General features: G+C 41.5%; 2 protein-coding genes and 2 long non-coding RNA genes across 5 annotated transcripts; 1 reads left to right on the top strand and 3 right to left on the bottom strand.

Annotated features, from left to right (window-relative positions):
* Positions 1-851: 851 nt before the first annotated feature.
* On the bottom strand, positions 852-7,878 carry LOC116932971. The gene is made up of 3 exons (XR_004399817.2): positions 7,751-7,878; positions 1,911-2,128; positions 852-1,835 (listed from the first exon to the last, which is right to left on the bottom strand). It is a non-coding gene; the product is annotated as an uncharacterized LOC116932971 (long non-coding RNA).
* Positions 1,214-9,503, top strand: LOC116932939 (tolloid-like protein 2). The gene is made up of 17 exons (XM_045178582.1): positions 1,214-1,421; positions 2,589-2,904; positions 4,317-4,757; positions 4,848-4,962; positions 5,052-5,115; positions 6,061-6,167; positions 6,227-6,353; positions 6,428-6,652; positions 6,723-6,845; positions 6,907-7,248; positions 7,315-7,437; positions 7,512-7,672; positions 7,810-7,996; positions 8,070-8,323; positions 8,401-8,614; positions 8,676-8,926; positions 9,074-9,503. Exons 1-17 carry the CDS (start codon positions 1,214-1,216, stop codon positions 9,230-9,232), a joined length of 3,417 nt encoding a protein of 1,138 aa, XP_045034517.1. The 3' UTR covers positions 9,233-9,503.
* A 12-nt stretch (positions 9,504-9,515) lies between these two features.
* LOC116932952 (protein odr-4 homolog) lies at positions 9,516-11,714 on the bottom strand. 2 transcript variants are annotated; one of them, XM_045178593.1, is made up of 8 exons: positions 11,334-11,714; positions 11,053-11,258; positions 10,786-10,963; positions 10,529-10,714; positions 10,354-10,464; positions 10,197-10,290; positions 9,953-10,119; positions 9,516-9,829 (listed from the first exon to the last, which is right to left on the bottom strand). In XM_045178593.1, the coding sequence occupies exons 1-8, from the start codon at positions 11,604-11,606 to the stop codon at positions 9,629-9,631; spliced, it is 1,416 nt and encodes a 471-aa protein (XP_045034528.1). In that variant the 5' UTR covers positions 11,607-11,714; the 3' UTR covers positions 9,516-9,628. The 2 variants fall into 2 exon arrangements, with proteins under 2 accessions (XP_045034528.1, XP_032796752.2); XM_032940861.2 differs by having other exon boundaries at positions 9,953-10,116; positions 11,334-11,713.
* Positions 11,715-16,404: 4,690 nt separating this feature from the next.
* LOC123475620 lies at positions 16,405-17,228 on the bottom strand. Its single transcript, XR_006650996.1, has 3 exons — positions 17,000-17,228; positions 16,666-16,784; positions 16,405-16,600 (listed from the first exon to the last, which is right to left on the bottom strand). It is a non-coding gene; the product is annotated as an uncharacterized LOC123475620 (long non-coding RNA).
* Between the last annotated feature and the right edge of the window lie 249 nt (positions 17,229-17,477).

The following is a 17,477-nucleotide window of genomic DNA, read 5'->3' as shown; positions in this document are numbered from 1 at the left end:
TCCCTCACACAATATTTTACTTGGACATTCAACCTCCTTTTTCGCTTCGGTTAAAACAAAATAAAAAAAAAACACAACCAATGAAACCAAAATAATAAAAAACTAAACAAAACAAAAGAATACTAGAAAGACAGAGAGGGTTGTAAATGTCTTTGTGTAAATATTCCTCCCTCTTTCTTAGTTTCTTCTTCTGTCTTTATGTCTTAAGGTTAGATATAGCCCCCTTCTTCTTCTTCTTCTTTTTCCTCTTCTCTTCTCTCTTTCTCTCTTTTCTTTTTTTTTTCCTTCTCCCTCCTTGTCCCATCTTCTTCTTGGCCGGGTCGCGACGGGCACAAGCACCACTCGACGCTGAGCCGCGGTGGTGTCCACACGCGCTCTCAGCGACGTCAGCCCCCATTTTTACCTCCACCCGATCTTCCTCAGCACAGACAACTAAAAGAAAAATTAAAAACAAAATTTATATTTTTTTCCAGCCCCATCTTCTCGTTTTTTCGCCCAGTGTTGAGTGTATGCTGTCATTTCATCTTTCGGCGTTGAAAGACAACAAAAATAAAAATCTGGAACATTTTGAGATGACATGGGAACCTGAAGCGGATCGATCTGTCCCATCAACAAGAGCAGCTAACTCCGACAACATCGCGCTGTGATTCTTCTTGCTCCCCCCGTCTATTATTTTCAAAGTGGTTTTTGGTGTCAGTGACAAGCCGCGTCGTCCCTTGTTGCTTATTAATACAATTCGGTCCCAAATCGACGGCTCCAGTTTCCAGTGATCAAACTAAAAACAGCTGATATTTCCCAAATCATCAAATGTACAAGTCTGCGTGCGCTGTTGCTGTCCAGAAGAGAATTAGAAAATAAGCCCTCACCACACAAAAAAAAAAAAAGGCGAAAGAGAGGAGAGTCGATTCATCTTCGAGCAGCTACGTTTTGTTGGAGGGGACAGTCCCATTGGGTCTAGCGATTAAAAAGGAAGAACAAGCCGATTGTGAGCCTACCTAAAAATAGCGTTAGTTTGGTGCTTTATTTATTTTTTTTTTAAACAGTCTCTGTTTTCGTACGTACGAAGAAAGAAGGTTATCCAGTCGGAGCAGTGCGGGGGGTCAGTTGAGCGACTGGAGAAACAAGAAGAAAAACAAAACAAAAACGTTCTCTTCTTTGTTTTTCTTTTTCTTCTGTTTAGCCAACTTCCTCTCTGTAAGAGGAAATCATTAAGATGCGTCCGTCCATAACGAGTCCGGTCGTAGTCAGACGACCGTCCGCCATCGTTTTGTTTCGTGCGGGTCTTGTAATCGTCGCTTCTGCGTTCCTGGTCGGGCCGCAATCGGCCGCCTCTGCTGATGACTTTAGCATCCATGAACTTCTAACTAAACGCTTTCCTCATCGGATATCTGACGACATCTACCTGGATCCTTGTAAAGCAGGTAAGAAAACCAATTGCAAGTGCATCGAGTTCAGTGCCCACTTGTGTTGTAATTTCAATTCACGACCTTCGGCAAATTATGCAAATCGTGTTTGTTCCAACTCGGCATTCCTTAGGCAAGTAGATAATCACATAGAGGGGAAGCTTTTGATGAACGTCGACCAGGCACTAGACGTACATTTTTTCCCGAAGCCCCAATTCTCGTGAAAAATAGTCCAATTTCTCAATAGTTAGATCGATAAATTCAAAGAATGTGGGAACTTTTTCCCAGTTAACAACAGTTTTGCATAGTTGCATATTTGATCAAATCGATTGGAGATGTTCCTTTTACGACGACCTACATATTCGTAGCTTGTCAAGTGCTGATGCGATCGTTGCTGTGAATATTTAGCTCTTCGAACGCTTCAGTTCTAGTCTGAAAGAGAAAAAAAAAAAGGGCGTGTGCGTTATTTTGCAGACACTTTCGGTTTATTTTGCATTCCATTCGAACCTCTTCAAGGGAAAACGGGGCCAATAAAGGCATGTCCAAAGTGTTGACTGTTGACCCGTTTCTTCTTTCCCCGACGATTCACGCTTCTATCAAGGTTGGAAGCCCGGCTAATGGAGAGCCAACTATCAAATGGCGAAACGCTTAAAACTTGTGCAAGCGGTTGTGGGGGTCCTTGACTGGCTGCACTTCTCGTTAGGGAATTTTACGTGCCATTTGCCCTAACGGGAAAGAAGAAAAATTAGCGAACATTTTTTAAAAACGAAGCGCAAAACATCGTTTTAACGAGTCACGGGGTCCGACCAACGGCAATTGAATGATGTCTTTGTGTGATTGAAAATATCGATTGAAGCCCCTCTCTTTAACCTATCGATTGGCCGATGAAAAACCTGCGACAAAGAAAAAGAAAACTAAGCAACACCGATGGAAACCCTAAGTGTGCGCGCACACGATCGGCTTCGTTTTTGGTAATTTGCTTATTTCCTCTTAGCGACTCTTATGTCAGACAGTCACACGGTAAAGTTCCTTTTTAGCTTCTTGCCGAGGACCCAAATGCCCGTAATTGGATACTCAAATCGACTAGTTACGCAAGTGAAAAACGAGCCAGTTCATTGCACCGGGGGCAACACCGCGAAATGATAATAACGTTGAGTAACAATCAAATCTAATTTTTCTTTTTAGAGGGATTCGTCGGTGATGTTGCATTGCCCAATGTCCGCTACGAGTTGGAGTACGAGCTTCAATCGAGACGGGATCGAGAGCAAAAATTGGCCGTCAAAACAGGTCAAGTGCTCATCGACTGGGAGATCGACGGCAATCAAGCGGAAGCAGAGAAAGAAGCCGATCGTTTCGCTTCCTTCAACGGCTCATCCGCTCTTCAGCAGCAACGTCTCCATCATTCTGCTCATCTACAGACGGACGAAACATCTGACGATGGCCAGCAACTGAAGCCGGGCGGTAGGCAACGCCAAGGCAGGAAGCACACATCCATCACAGAGTAAGTCATCCATCATCCTGCTTTGCTTTTCTACCGCCCTTTTCTTTCCCTGGCGTTCCGTTTGCGATACATTGGACACCCATCTTAATAAGTCATGCCGCGAAAGGTTGGTTTTGGCCAGCGATGCCAAATCGAGTTCGAGCACGCAATGGAATTCAGTTCGAGCATTGAGCATTCCGCCGCGTGTGAATTCGCTTGCCAAACTTGCTTTCTATACAACAAATAAAAGCCATCAAAATACGAAGACGAAATCGATAAGTGGGTACCGTCAACGTTGCCGCGTCTTTGCTGTCGATGTTTGTTATTGTTATCCATTTTTAGCTTTTATGGTTGGCAATATATCAATTCGTAACGGGCTGTAGAATCTCACCGATAGTGTGATGGATTACGTCTGAGTACATAGCCATGGCAATTCGTCAAATCCGTTTTTCATTCTTATTTGAGAATCGGTAGCGCTCTAATCAAATTTTTCTCATATTCAAAGAGTTCCAATCTTGAATCAGCAAGGCTGGCAATCTTAGAAACCAATTTGTTTTTCCAGCTCCCAGCCATTTCCAACTTGCTAAAAGAAGTAATAAAAAAAAAAAACATTTCTGGCGACACGTTTTCCAAGTTTTCATCTTCTTTGCTATTGTTGCGAAATGCAATCCTCGGGAGTCTATATTCAGATCTGTTTTTTTTTTCGGCATCCAATAGGAGAAAAGAAAAAAATAAAAATAAATCCATCTCGATGGATTCAATGGGCAGCGGGGCATTTATTGATCCGATCACTAATGCTTCAGAAACCCTGTTCGGAAAACATATTTTCTTACTAATCAGCTCTGCACGAACCCGAGAACGGGTGCGACTCAAAGCGCGTACCTACCGGAGCAAAAAAGATAGAAACAAATCTGGCCATTCGGGAACTAGAGACCAGAGGATTTGGAAACCGAGAGCGGGAAACGAAGGAAGGCGGTTCTTTATTTTGAAGGGAAAAAAGATAAACGTAAAGACGAACAAAGAACAAGTTGAGCATGGCGTAGGGAAAGGAAGAGGATTTATGAATGTTGGGCGGAAGATGTTCAATGTGATGGTAACCAACTTCCTCCTAACCATCGGCTGGTTCAGCCAAGACATGCTGGGGGAGGGGAGAGAGCCTTGTCGATTGACTCTGCAAATCTTTTCAGCTACTCCCGAGTCCGGAGGAAGACCATCGTCATCTGAAAACTGATTTTCCCCCCCACCCTTCCTTTTCTGGAGTGAATCAATAACTAGAAGTTTGTTCTCGATCCCCGTTTTTCCAAGCGATTCAGTTGATTGCGAGTGATATCTTCTTCTCTTCATCCACTCTCTCTTCCCTTTTTCATTTTCTTATTTTGATTTCTTCCGTTTCACGTTTTTTATTTTCTTTCTTTTTGATTGGTGTATCATAGACGTCGGAAAAAGAGCGAGCTGGAGGATGAACTGGTCGAGTTGGATCCGTCTAAACAACGGAATCTATCGAGCGACGAAGCACATAGCAACGGCCATGACGACCAGGGTAAGCCGTCGCGACCCGTTGGTGACAAAACGACGACAAAGAGACTCAACGCGAAGACGATCAAGGCCAGGAGAAACAAGCGCAAAGATCGGATCAGACAGATCACCGAAAAACCTGGAGCGTTAATCCGTACCAGACGGGCGGCAACGGCCCGCAAGGAGCGCATCTGGGATTTCGGAGTCATCCCCTACGAGATTGATGCCAATTTCTCCGGGGCCCACAAGGCCCTCTTCAAACAAGCCATGCGTCACTGGGAAAATTTTACCTGCGTCAAGTTTGTCGAACGCACGGCCGATCATCCCCATTTCATCGTTTTCACGGAACGCGCTTGCGGGTAATTGTGTCTAGCCGCTTCTTTCTGTCCATTTTTTTATTTTTTTATTCAAAGATAATAACAGAAAAAGAACTCGCTAACTATTTTCAGATGTTGTTCTTTCGTCGGCAAACGAGGCAACGGAGCGCAGGCCATTTCTATAGGAAAGAACTGCGATAAATTTGGGATCGTCGTCCACGAACTGGGACACGTCGTTGGCTTTTGGGTAATGCCCAACGAATTAGACGTCCGCTCGTGTATGTTTATTTTGTCTAACTTTTTCTTTTTTTTTTCCTCCCCCTCCCCTCACTTTAGCACGAGCACACAAGACCAGACCGAGACAATCACGTGCACATTATCCGCGAAAACATCATGACTGGTATGTTCTATTGTTTATACTTTGTCATTCTGTAAACATATTCGACTTTGTTGACACGGACAGCGAATGACAATGAAGGCTGGACAACTATAATGACTTCTCGCGAGGATCTGACGAAAGAAAGACCTTGGGAAGCTCTTTTAAATCTAATAGTTATTGTGGATAGAACTGATGTTCTGATTGAATAATCGGATATCGAGAAACGTATAGGAAGAGATCGAATTCGTTGGGGCCTTACTTCTCCTCGTAAATGACAGCTGTTTTGGAACAACACGAGAGGAAAGTCAAGTTATCCTAGACGATTGGATGTGGGGCATGAGATTTAAAGCTCTACTCAAAGTGTTTACCATTCTTTCCGCTCGTGTCAGGCTTTCATTTTCAAAGTGTCCATCGACTTCTTCGTGTTGCGAAGGCAACGTCATTTCATCCTCTCGCACTTTCGTGTCCCGACAATTAGTGTCAAGGTGATCAACAGACTATTGCCTTCCATGGCAATAGCGAAGAATACGAGAATCCCCTTTTCCCCGATTATTACAGCTATCTTATCAAGCTCTTTAACTGGTCTCTTTCTGTGTCGCTTCCTTTGTCTCTAACGTCTTCTTTTCTCCCTTTCTTGTGTATACATTTACCCGCCTAGTCGAATTAATGAATCTTGCCTAACGTACAACTTCGATCCCGACGTTGCAGCCCGATCAATACGTCTCTAGTGGGATGCTATCATTGTTTGTTCGCCCAGAATCTTTATGACTGTGTTAGAGTACGATGGCTCTTTTTCTTTTTTTTTGTTGTTGGAACGATGCCACTGCAAAGCAATTTTCTTCGATATACGCATTATAGTATTGGAATGACGGGGAGGGATAGAGCGATAACGATTCTTGTCTCTCCCAGCTGAAAACTTGTGTTCAAAGACGTAAAAAAAAAATTTCCCATTTTGTTTTACTTCAGGTCAGGAGTACAATTTCAACAAACTGACATCGGAGGAGGTCAACTCGCTGGGTTTGTCCTACGATTTCGATTCCATCATGCATTACGCACGCAACACCTTTTCCAAGGTACACGAGAATGATTTGCATGTCAACAACGTCTTAATTGTGAGCATTTGAACAAACAGGGGACTTACTTGGATACGATTTTGCCGCAAGCAGATCCCGAGACCAAATCACGACCCGAGATTGGCCAACGTATTCGCCTTAGCGAAGGTGATATCTCGCAAACCAATAAGCTCTACAAATGCCCAAGTAGGTCAACCATTTCTTTCACTCGTGTAACTCAATGACCGAGATCTAATTTCAATCGTTTCCTCTGTCCAAAGAGTGTGGACGGACATTCCAGGAAAACAAAGCTTCATTCACCTCGCCCGTTTTCCCACCGGGTACAGTCTCGGAAGATGGCGAGCGATGCGAGTGGCGTATCACGGCCACGCACGGAGAACGTATTGTCCTCAACATAACAGAACTGGATGTCTTCAAAGGAGACAATTGCAAGTATGATTATGTCGAAATTCGCGATGGATATTGGCACAAATCGCCTTTACTCGGTATGTCTTTTTCAAAGATATTCTTACCATTGATTTTGAATTCTTTAAATGGTGTAACATTCACGCTTAGGGCGCTTCTGTGGCAGCACACGTCTGCCGGATCCAGTCATGTCTACTGGAAGTCGGATGCTGGTGACTTTCCAGAGTTCACCTCGACAGATTGGATATAAAGGATTCAGTGCCTCTTACGAGGGTAATCTCAAATTCAAAACATCACAGATTCGTGTGTAACAATGTAATCGGGATTATTTTAGCTCTTTGCGGCGGAGATTTGAACGTGGATAGCGGCCATCTTGAATCGCCTAACTTTCCCGACGATTATCAACCCAACAAGGAGTGCACCTGGAAGATTACTGTCCCATCCGATTATCAAGTGGCGCTCAAATTCCAGTCTTTTGAAATCGAAAACCACGACAACTGCGTCTACGATTTCCTGGAAATTCGCGACGGGCATGATCCCACCAGCCCGCTGATCGGTGTCTATTGTGGTTACAATATTCCCGAAGACATCAAATCAAGTAGCAACAAAATGTGGATCAAATTCGTCTCGGATAATTCCGTGCAAAAGGCCGGATTTTCAGCGATTTTCATGAACGGTAAATCCTTTGATTATTCGTTGTACTAAATGCAAGTTAACAACGCTGCCTACGTTTCTTTGCTAGAATTCGATGAATGTGCTTCGCTGGATCACGGGTGCGAGCATAGTTGCGTCAATACCTTGGGCGGTTACGAGTGCCAATGTCGAATCGGCTTCGAGCTCCATTCAGACGGCAAAAGATGCGAAGGTAATATCAACGAACAGTTCAATCAATAAAACGAAGCCTCAGAAAATAATCAAACAATGTCGGTATTTCTACAGATGCCTGCGGTGGTTTGATTGATTCACCCAACGGGACAATAATCAGCCCGTCCTTTCCTGATTTGTATCCAAGCAACAAGCACTGCATTTGGGAGATATTCGCCCCGCCTCAGTATCGCATTACTCTCAACTTTACGCACTTTGATCTGGAAGGAAACAATGTGAGTCGCAAATCAGGGAATATAAGTGGGCGCAAAATTGTCTGACACACCCGCCGAATATCTTGATTGTTTTCTTACCTTTAGCAAGAATCATTTGACATGATATAGGAATGTATTGGTTTGATTTTCTCTTGCAGCAAGATTGCGAATACGATCACGTAGAGGTGAGGAGCAAATTGAGCGAGAACGAACTGCGCAAACACGGCGTCTTCTGCGGTACCCACCTGCCTCCCGTCGTTACTTCAGAAGGCAACGTCCTTCGCATCGAGTTCGCCTCAGACAATTCCGTCCAGAAGACGGGCTTTGCCGCCGTCTATTTTACCGGTTCGTTCACAGGCTGATAGCATTCCGATGATAAAAACAAAGTGGAGTAACATTTCTATTCCTTTTTCATAAGACAAGGACGAGTGCGCAGTGAACAACGGCGGATGTCAGCAGGAATGTCGCAATACTATCGGCTCTTACGTTTGTGCTTGCCACAATGGATTTACACTTCACGAAAATGGTCACGATTGTAAAGAAGGCGGTTGTAAACATGAAATTCGAGCTCCCTATGGCGAAATTCTGAGTCCTAATTACCCGCATCCCTATCCAGCAAGAAAGGAATGCGTCTGGCATTTCACAACAACTCCAGGCCATCGCATCAAATTAGTATGGCAATCGCTTACATTTTGCGTGATGAGCTTCGATGATAACAACGTTCGATATCTTTTTCGTACTTCCTTCAGGTTTTCCACGAATTTGAAATCGAATCTCATCACGAGTGTGCTTACGACCATGTTATCCTGTACGATGGAGATAGTAGCGACGATCAGACCTTGGGTCGATTCTGCGGATTGAAAGCACCTCATCCAATAGTGGCTTCCAGCAATCAGCTTTATTTGGTATTCAAATCGGATTCATCCGTTCAACGTCGTGGCTTTCAAGCAACGCACGCAACCGGTAATCAACTGGATATGTTTATCTGGCTCTCGATTCGACAATTCTCGTTTTTTCAAAACAGTTTGTGGAGGCCATCTGCAGGCAGCGAATGGTGTCAAACACTTTTACTCTCACGCCAAATACGGTGACCATAACTACGAAAACAAAGAAGATTGCGATTGGGTTATTGAGGCCCCACCTGGGAAAAACGTCCATTTGACTTTCCTTACCTTCGAGCTGGAAGATGAACACGAATGCGGATATGATTCCATCGAGGTCTATCAAGGCTTCGATGACTCAGGACCCACTAATGGGCGTTATTGTGGCAATCGGGTAATTAAAAGCTTTCTACTCACGCAAAGTTTGCATTCGCATGTGGAATGAAACCAAAAGTATTTCACTTTGCATTTGTTTTCTTTGTTGTCTTCAATAGAAGCTTTTCAAGCTAATAATAGGATCATTATTTTTTTGAATTATTAGGTACCTCCGGAGATCGTTTCGACGAACGAGGTGCTTCTAGTTCGTTTCAAGAGTGACGACACCATCAACAGCAAAGGTTTCTCAGCCGCATATGTAGCTATCGACGAGAATGAGAACGAGGATCTGCCCAAATCGCAACGAAATGTTAGATACAACTGAGAGAATTTTTAAAAAAATAATTAATAATTATAAAAGATGAAGGAACAGCAAACGGTTGGTAAACGTGTGAATAATCCACATTGTCGTCAGTGTTTGTTTCTACGTAATTTCTTTCCTTTCTCTCTGTTTTTTTGTTCCAGCTCTCTGTTTTTTCTTTGTGGAAAAAAGTGCATGCATCTATTTGCGCCAAAAATTTAACTATTATTCGTATTCGTCATTTGGAGATATTACCTTTGGAGCACAATAAACCTTAAAAGATACAAAAAGAAAAGGAGAAAGGACGTACAGCCAAACCCCTTTTCTTTATTACCACGTAAAATAAATTCATGAGCCATAGTAACAGGTTATCACTAGGTCAACCAATGCCAACCTCAAAGGCCAGAGAGATAAGATATATCAGTTAGTTCTGAATATCTGAAGTGTCAAGTATGACAAAACTATAGCAAGAAGAGCGATAAGCCCAGACAGCAAAATGGCGCGGGAGTTCGTGGAAGGTGCCACAGAATTCTGTTTGGAAATAGTCGTCTCTAAAAGGGTACTGTCCGACTGGATCTGTAGCTCGGCATCATTAACCTCAGCAGCTGCTTCCCAATAATCCTTTGGTTACATAGAAACCGAATGATGTTTCAATTAATAGATGAAGGAAAACCAAAGAAATCGATAGCACAGTAAGAGGGAAAACACGTGTCACGTAGACAAAGAAGGGAAAACTTAGAATACCTGAACATCGCCATCCAATAGCGTGCCCAAGTCCAACAAATCAGCGAGCGACGTCAATGAATCCGCTGGTCCTTCGCCTGGGAACAGATAATCAGATACAGATATCGGGCTGAACGGAAGAGGAGCCAAGACTCGCCGTGGTGGTTCGTGTAGAACAGCTTTCACTTCAATTATTAGGACAAGGTGAAACTCATTAAAAAGGATGACTGGCAAAAAAAAAAAAGGACAAAGGAAGCAAATGTACCATCTGGCTGTCCACGTTGCTCTTCTCCAATCAGCGAATCGCAGTGCATGTCACATCGAGCCCATAGCGAACGCAAAATATCCTCTCTGATGACCTATCGATTGATTGCAAGTCATTAAAATAAAGCAGTTTTGGGAAGGGGAGGGGGATAACTTACTTGGCTTGCTTCCCGAACAGTGGCTTTTCCGTGTATGTATGCCTTGATGCACATTTGACCTCCGAATCTGAGCTCTGAAGAACATTCCTGTTTCTCTTGTTTAACTTCAAGCTGAAAAATTAAATACATTGTTAAGAGAAGGGATATTATTAAGGCCGTGAACCTGAAAACCTACCTCTGGAATAAGGATTTGAACATTAATAGTTTTCATTCGTTCCTCGCTATTCTGTTGTTTTGATTTTTTCTTCCCGGTGCCCATTACCGTTGACGCATCATCCACTAACTCCAAATCCGTAGAGAATTTTCCACCAAAGAGACAGATGCATTGCTTGACAGCTTTGCCATACAGATCTATCCCAGTCTAAATTTGAAAAGCAGAATACAGATTATAGTTGACCATAAGTCACCAGGTTAATAAGAAATTCACAATACTTCCAGTTGTTGTCTCAGGGTACCTGAAGATTCTGAATCAGACAGGCCAATGAAAAATTCAACATTTGTGGTGCAATGCAACTCTATCCAGGGGGAACCAGCAGCATTAACAAACTTCCAATCGGCAGGTTTGGGTGAAGCTAATGGGCTATCAATTTCCAAGGTTTTGCAAGTATACCTTCATAAATGTCATTAAAATTTTAGGAATGTGAAGAATTCATTAACATCAGACTGAATCTTCTTAACCATCATTGTGAACCATCTTACTTAATTGTAGTATTAGATATATGCAATGCAATCCTTTCACATGTCAATTGCTGTCTGACAGTAATGGAACTCTTCCCAATGATAACATCAATGGAAGTCAGTAGCTTTCTGATACGATTGTTCATGGCAGGATTTTGAAATGGATCTGTGTTCGAAACAATAAAAACACCCAATATGGTAATTCCTCCAGGTAGAGATCTCATCACCTTTTTTACGACAAGGAAGAAAATGTTCTAGTTATGCTGGCTGTGCACAAAATTAGAAAGAGACCTGAAATGTACCTGCCGAGCATGATCAAGAACTAAAGAGTCATCAAAGTCTTCTGTTGGACTGTTGACTTTGCGCACATTTTTATTTTGTATTTCTAATGAGGATTCCGACTCCTCTTCTTCATCTTCAATTGCGGGATCAGGCGTTCGTGCCAAATGTATCACACATGATTTTTGTGCAGAAATTTCCTGGCCAAAGAGTAAACCAACCACTGTTGCTTTTTTCGATGCCAAACTTGCGACATAAGTCTCAATTCCATCCTCAGCAATGACAGTCCGACCCATGTCAACGACTGGAACACTGGAATGTTGATTGTACGTAAACTAAAAGAAAAGAATACGTCAACAATAAACCGTCAGCGAAGACATTTAGCATGTTCCAGTATATCGAACTATGAATCGTATCGAGACGAAACTCAATCGATATTCAGCAAAGAACTAAATTTGGTGGGAATGCTGGAAATTCAAACAGCTAAAAGTGTTTAGTTGTACATACATTGCTTAACTTGAGTTACATACCCGTGAACTAATAGTTTTTTTATCATGTTACGTCTATGCCCCGCGAAAACGCGAACTATGGTCTATCTTTCACACACTGTGCCACACACACACAAAATATGAATAGTGCACAGAGTCACTATTCACGTGCCATTTTACATTGTCAGGCAACCAACACAAGTCTGTACTTGCAATTGGATTTCCCGTTAAACCACGGAAGTGTGGCAGAGGTAACAAAAAAAAGGGTAATGACTGCCTATAACGTTTCTTTTTTTTCAATAGCAACCGTGACAGAAAAATCAAGTGACTGAAAGAGTAGCCTATAGCGCAAATGACAGTTAATCATATTTGATCATGCGTTGTTGTCCGTCGTCCCTAACGTAGGATGTGGCCTTCCATGATTCTCTTGATGCTTCCGGAGCAATATTGCTGTTCGACCTTGTTAGCTTTACATATCAATTTCGCACAACCAAGATAAAAAGAAACGAAAAGAAACAGAAAATAAAAACGAGCCGCCACAGAAGATGAACGATATCAGATGCGCGTGCAAGCGTTCCAGCTTTCCCTTTCTTCTTTGAAACCCGTTCTCGTTGCTCGCTAGCTCTATTATTTGCCTTGCATTATTTTTTCCTTTTTTTTCTGTTATAAATGATCCTTAAGTATAGCAGCTTAGGGAAGGATTTATAAGGATAGTCCCAGACATTGGGTAGATATTTGGCGAGAAAAAAAAAACGAGAGAGGTTCTTCCCAACTCTAAAATCCGCTCGGGTTGCATTCTTATTTTGTTTTTGATTGTTTGTTTTTTTATCGTGGGGAGGCAGTATAAGCAGATTGAAACATATCTGTCTTAATCAATCAGCCGTCTCTAAATCAGAGGGATATATGCTGGTGTGCTCGGCGAGATTGTCAGTTTCCTTTTCTAGAGAAAAAGACATGCAACCTCCTCTATAGTCATTGGACTCTAGGCGTTTCTACTCAGTTTGAAGACGCTGATTAGGTACCTAGAATGGATACAAATTGCAGGTCCACCACAAAATCTTGTTTTCATTTTCTCAAATACGTTCAGTTTATAAAACATTGAAGCTTGACACTGCTGGATGCACCCACGACGATATCGTGGAAGTTCTCAGGTTAGTGAAGCCGTGGGATTACACCGCCTGATAGTTCTGGATCCTTTTCTTGGCATAGACGTCTGCTACACTTTTCTTGCCAGTGCTATTGCATTTTTGAAAATAATATATACATTTTTAAATGTTTTAAAATAAGTTTAGTTTAATGTAACGGGTATTCACGATCGAAAGATAGACTCGGGGACAACGTGTTGGAAATTTGAGTTTCTGAAACTATACGGGACGTAGTGGTGTAATTATTTTGATTCCTAGATAAGATGATTCAAACGATTCCCACAAGCCATTATAATGAGCAGATTTTCTTTGTGAATTTGAGTAACATGCAAAGTCATTACGAAGAAAAAAGAAAGAAAAAAGAATTTTACTAATTAGACGGCCAAAATGATTTGGCCAAGTTTGTATCCATCGATTCTTGGTAAAGGGAGAGGAGATGGAACTGAAACCTGATCAACTTATACGTCTTAGCAACTTGTTATGGCCTAGCTACTGCGGCGCTTTTTTCGCCAATAAGACGAAAACGAGTTCATTAACACGACGCATGCGATGGAGAAACAGGAGGTTTAATCACCCACCGGGGAAGTGGGAAATTTAAAAATAACAAAAACTAACGTTCATCTCGTATACATGGCATCTCTAACATAAAATCAAATGCTTTAATTATTTGAATACGACAGGACATGTTTTCGGGTTAGATTTAATAAATAATATTTAGCTGAGGATTTTGGTTGGATTGTCTGTTGAGGACGAAAAGTTTGTTGTTGCAGCGTCCTCCGTGTTACCTGGCCTTTTTTCTGTCTGAAAGTTATACAGTAAAAGAAGGATTCTTTTATTATTAACGGCTCTTTTGTCTTATATTTTTGTTTCTCTTATTGACGGTTATGCAAATCGATGTGATTGGAACATGTGGTTCGAGTTCACTAAAATCGTTCACTAAACATATAAGCTAAGGTTCACTTCGATGGTGTACGGTATAAAAACACCCTTCGTTATACTTGTGCACGTCCCGTCTGCATCCTAAATGCAAATCTGTTGTCATTTTTGTTCTTCCCGCGTAGAATGATGAATTCGCAAAATGCAGCACGGATTCATGACCGAATGTCATTAATTTCTAACAGACTGGCAACAAAGGATTGTCCCAGAATTGTTGGTAATCATCACTATTCTAACAATGTCCCCTCCATCAACACAAACAACTATACTCCACATGTCATATGATATTGTATTCGTTGTTGATGCATTGCTAGCATTCGGAATGAAATAATGACATTGAAACAGAACAAAATCTAGACCCGTAAAATGATTAATGCCTCTGCAACTGTCTCTTTCTTATCAGCAGAAATTTGACGGTTTAAAAAACGTGTTGAAGATATACTACAGCGTCCTCAAATGCCTCACTCACGAAAATGAACGCAGTTATACTCCTTATTATGAACGTACATGTTTGTTTTACCTTTAAAAACCAATAAGTAGCACATGCTTTAGAAGCATCCAATTAAAAATAGCAAGACATTTCCTTTCACTCCTTGTGTATATATATATATGTACCTATGCGCGTTTGTTATATCTCTCTCTAAGGCTCCTGTATACCACTAGTTCCGCTTTCCACTGTTTTTTTTTTTTTCCTTTTATTTCGTTCTTTTCTTCAGATGGAGTCTCATCCTAGTTGGCATCCGCTGACATCGAAAAGCCAATGAACAGACGCTGACTTTTGGGTCTCGGCAAGAACGTTTCCTATATATCCACGCGATTCAGGAAATTAAAAGAACAATGACCAAAAAGGAAATGCAGCCGCAGCAGCATTATAAAAGCACGTTGCATTACGTCTACGTGGGTTACGGAAAAGATATATAAAAAAGAAAAAAAAGGGAGAGGATGCGGTCGCACAGAGATAACCAGATAAGGCCTTTTTATTTATGGATGGCTGTTTTCGGACGAGATGATGATGATAACGGGCACCGGAATTATTGAATAGAAAAGGATTGTGTCTACGTTTGCGCATTTTGACAATCCGCGCCAAATTTAAAATGTCCATGTTTTTTTATTTATTTAGAAAGATACTCGATTTTTCTCTTTGTGTGTTTTTCAATTCTTTTGTTTACATACTTGGTGAAGAGCGTGGATAGAAGTCCATTTTTCATCGCGGGGCCGAGGTAACTTAATCCTATAGCAGTTTCTCTTTGCGTCCCCCTTTTTTTTGTGTGTAAATCGGACGAGGATCTAGATGCCTTTTTAACGGGGAGATGAAAAAGATATTGCCTTTTCAGACTTTTCCTATCTTTGAAGTGTTTTTTTTTTACCGTGCGTGATACACATACCCGCATAGTTGAACATCAATACACTCACCATTGTGTCTAGTAGTACTATTCATATACACATTCTGTAATGTACGTACATTCATCGTAACATAACCAACAACTCAAATAATTATACTTGCCCTTGTCTGCGGCGCCAATCGATACCACAACTATCGTTCAAATGTATATTCTTAATTTGATTGTTTATTTCAATTTCTGGACAGTGATTCATTTTCAGTTTCAAGACATCGAAGAAATTGACCCAACAAAAGATATCGATTACGTAAATGTGTATATTGTTTGTCATCCCGTTTCGTTGTTTACCATGTGCGTGCTATACAAGCTAGCTTCATCCAGAATATACGTCACGGTATAGCCAACATCTAGAAACCTTGGATCGCTTCTTGAGGAGGAAGACGCACGAAAAGGCGGACAGCTGGGCCCGTGTCGTATCCATGTCGACTACAGGGCAAATGAATGACTAGGTCATTAGTACCTCCAGCTGTCCTATAAATAAGTCCCATGGCTTCGTATGGCTCCATGTACTAATGGATAAGATGTACAGATACCTTAAGCTTCTTCCTTTTATCTTTTCTGTGGTTTTTTTTCTGTATCGGAAGGCAAACCTTAAGGCCAGAAAAATAGCTGGTGTAGTGGTACCCTACGGCCCGACGAGCTAGACGGTAGAACGTGACACTAATGGTCGCTATGGGCCAGCACCATTGCTCCCCAATGCTTCAATTGCCACAGTATACGGCCTTCCATCCTTGAAAGTTGCAGCAATAGATACACAAACACGAGTTTTTTTTATATATTTTCGTTTCGTGTAGCATTAATTATCGTTTCTTGGTAGACAGTCCCCTTTTTTTCTTGGGGGAAACATGGCGAATCACTGTAATGGCTCCTCAGCTTAGCCTGCGTCATTAGCCAAATGATAAACGACACCCAACGACACTTATTTGTTCCAGCTCTTAGATTTTTTTATTCCTTCCTTGGCCTTCAAAATTGTGTTAAAAAATATCTGGTCTTTTTTCTTGTTTTGTAACTTCCACCGATCCATGTTCTAGATTTCTCTTTTATTCTTTTCAACTATCTGCGTTATAAATATGGAAAAATATTCAAAGGGAATTCTTTGAATTTGTTATGCCCTTGAGCTGGGTATTACAGACCGCAAACAAGACTGTAGACATGAAGTCATGCACTCTCCTCTATATTTACTCATACTTAGATTCAATGCTCCTTTATGTATATGTAGCTGCAGAGTTCTCCGGAAATAAAACGAACAAAAAATTCTAACATCCTCATAGTATGTGTACATATACAATACGCTGCAGTTTTTGTAGAAACGTCGACAGTCCTGGAATTGAAAAAAAAATAAAATAAAATACAAGAAGTTTCCAGTGGAAGGCTGAAGCTTATTACCAAGGCCACAAACCGATGGGATCTATAGGCGAATTTGAATCGATATCATGGACCCGTTAGCAACTGCGTTTGGCAGGGTAACTTTCATGACAGCAGCTGACAGGTTGCCTTTAAACTCGCTGTCAGAAATCGAATTCAGAAAGAAGTTGAACAAATCAGTCGAAGGAACAAACAGAACGATCGAAGGGTATAAAGCATAGAAACAAGGTAAATCAGGTAATTAATGTAGTGAATGCTGACGAGGAATGCTGCGAACGTAAGACAACAATGTGATGAATCGATTTCCATTTCAAATCGATAGCAACAGAGAAATGAATTCAATTTCGTTTCGTACCTTTAATGCAACGACTTTAATGTTAAGTTTCGTGCCTTAAAACTGGGACTTGTTTCAGCTGCAAGTGTGTGACAGCTAGTTTTGCTTTGGCTGAATTAGAGCCATAAATCAAGGGAATGCTGGGGGGATTGTGGTTGCGTGTTCCCTACTGCTCGGGATCTAAATAGGCTATACGATCCATCCATTTCCTCCGGTTAATACACAGACACATCGCTACTGTGCTGCTTCATATCGGCTATAGTCCTAGGACCCTTGTTTAAAAAAAAAATAATAATAAGAAAGTAGTTTCACCCTCACGTTCATGTTATAGATCTTCCTTCTCTATCTACAGAAAGCTGAGGAAAAAACAAAACTGTGAAATGGATTTTGATGGACCATTGAAAGTTGTGATCCTCTCTCCGATAAAAACACAAAATGGCCGTTCTATTTCACGTATATCTTTTCTTGATGTTTACGTGACACTTTGGAATGAAAATGT

Source organism: Daphnia magna, linkage group LG1, assembly GCF_020631705.1.
Source record: "Daphnia magna isolate NIES linkage group LG1, ASM2063170v1.1, whole genome shotgun sequence".
Classification (NCBI taxonomy): Eukaryota; Metazoa; Arthropoda; class Branchiopoda; order Diplostraca; family Daphniidae; genus Daphnia; species Daphnia magna.
The sequence above is the reverse complement of the archived record's forward strand: the minus strand, read 5'-3'. Positions and strand labels throughout refer to the sequence as shown.

Coding starts and splice junctions, on each gene's coding strand:
- LOC116932939 (XM_045178582.1), top strand. CDS start 1,214: ATGCGTCCGTCCATAACGAGTCCGGTCGTAGTCAGACGACCGTCCGCC. Junction 6,168..6,226: donor CACGCAACACCTTTTCCAAG/GTACACGAGAAT, acceptor TTGAACAAACAG/GGGACTTACTTGGATACGAT. Junction 6,354..6,427: donor TAAGCTCTACAAATGCCCAA/GTAGGTCAACCA, acceptor CTCTGTCCAAAG/AGTGTGGACGGACATTCCAG.
- LOC116932952 (XM_045178593.1), bottom strand. CDS start 11,606: ATGGGTCGGACTGTCATTGCTGAGGATGGAATTGAGACTTATGTCGCA. Junction 10,465..10,528: donor TTCAAATCCTTATTCCAGAG/GTAGGTTTTCAG, acceptor TTAATTTTTCAG/CTTGAAGTTAAACAAGAGAA. Junction 10,291..10,353: donor CTGTTCGGGAAGCAAGCCAA/GTAAGTTATCCC, acceptor ATCAATCGATAG/GTCATCAGAGAGGATATTTT.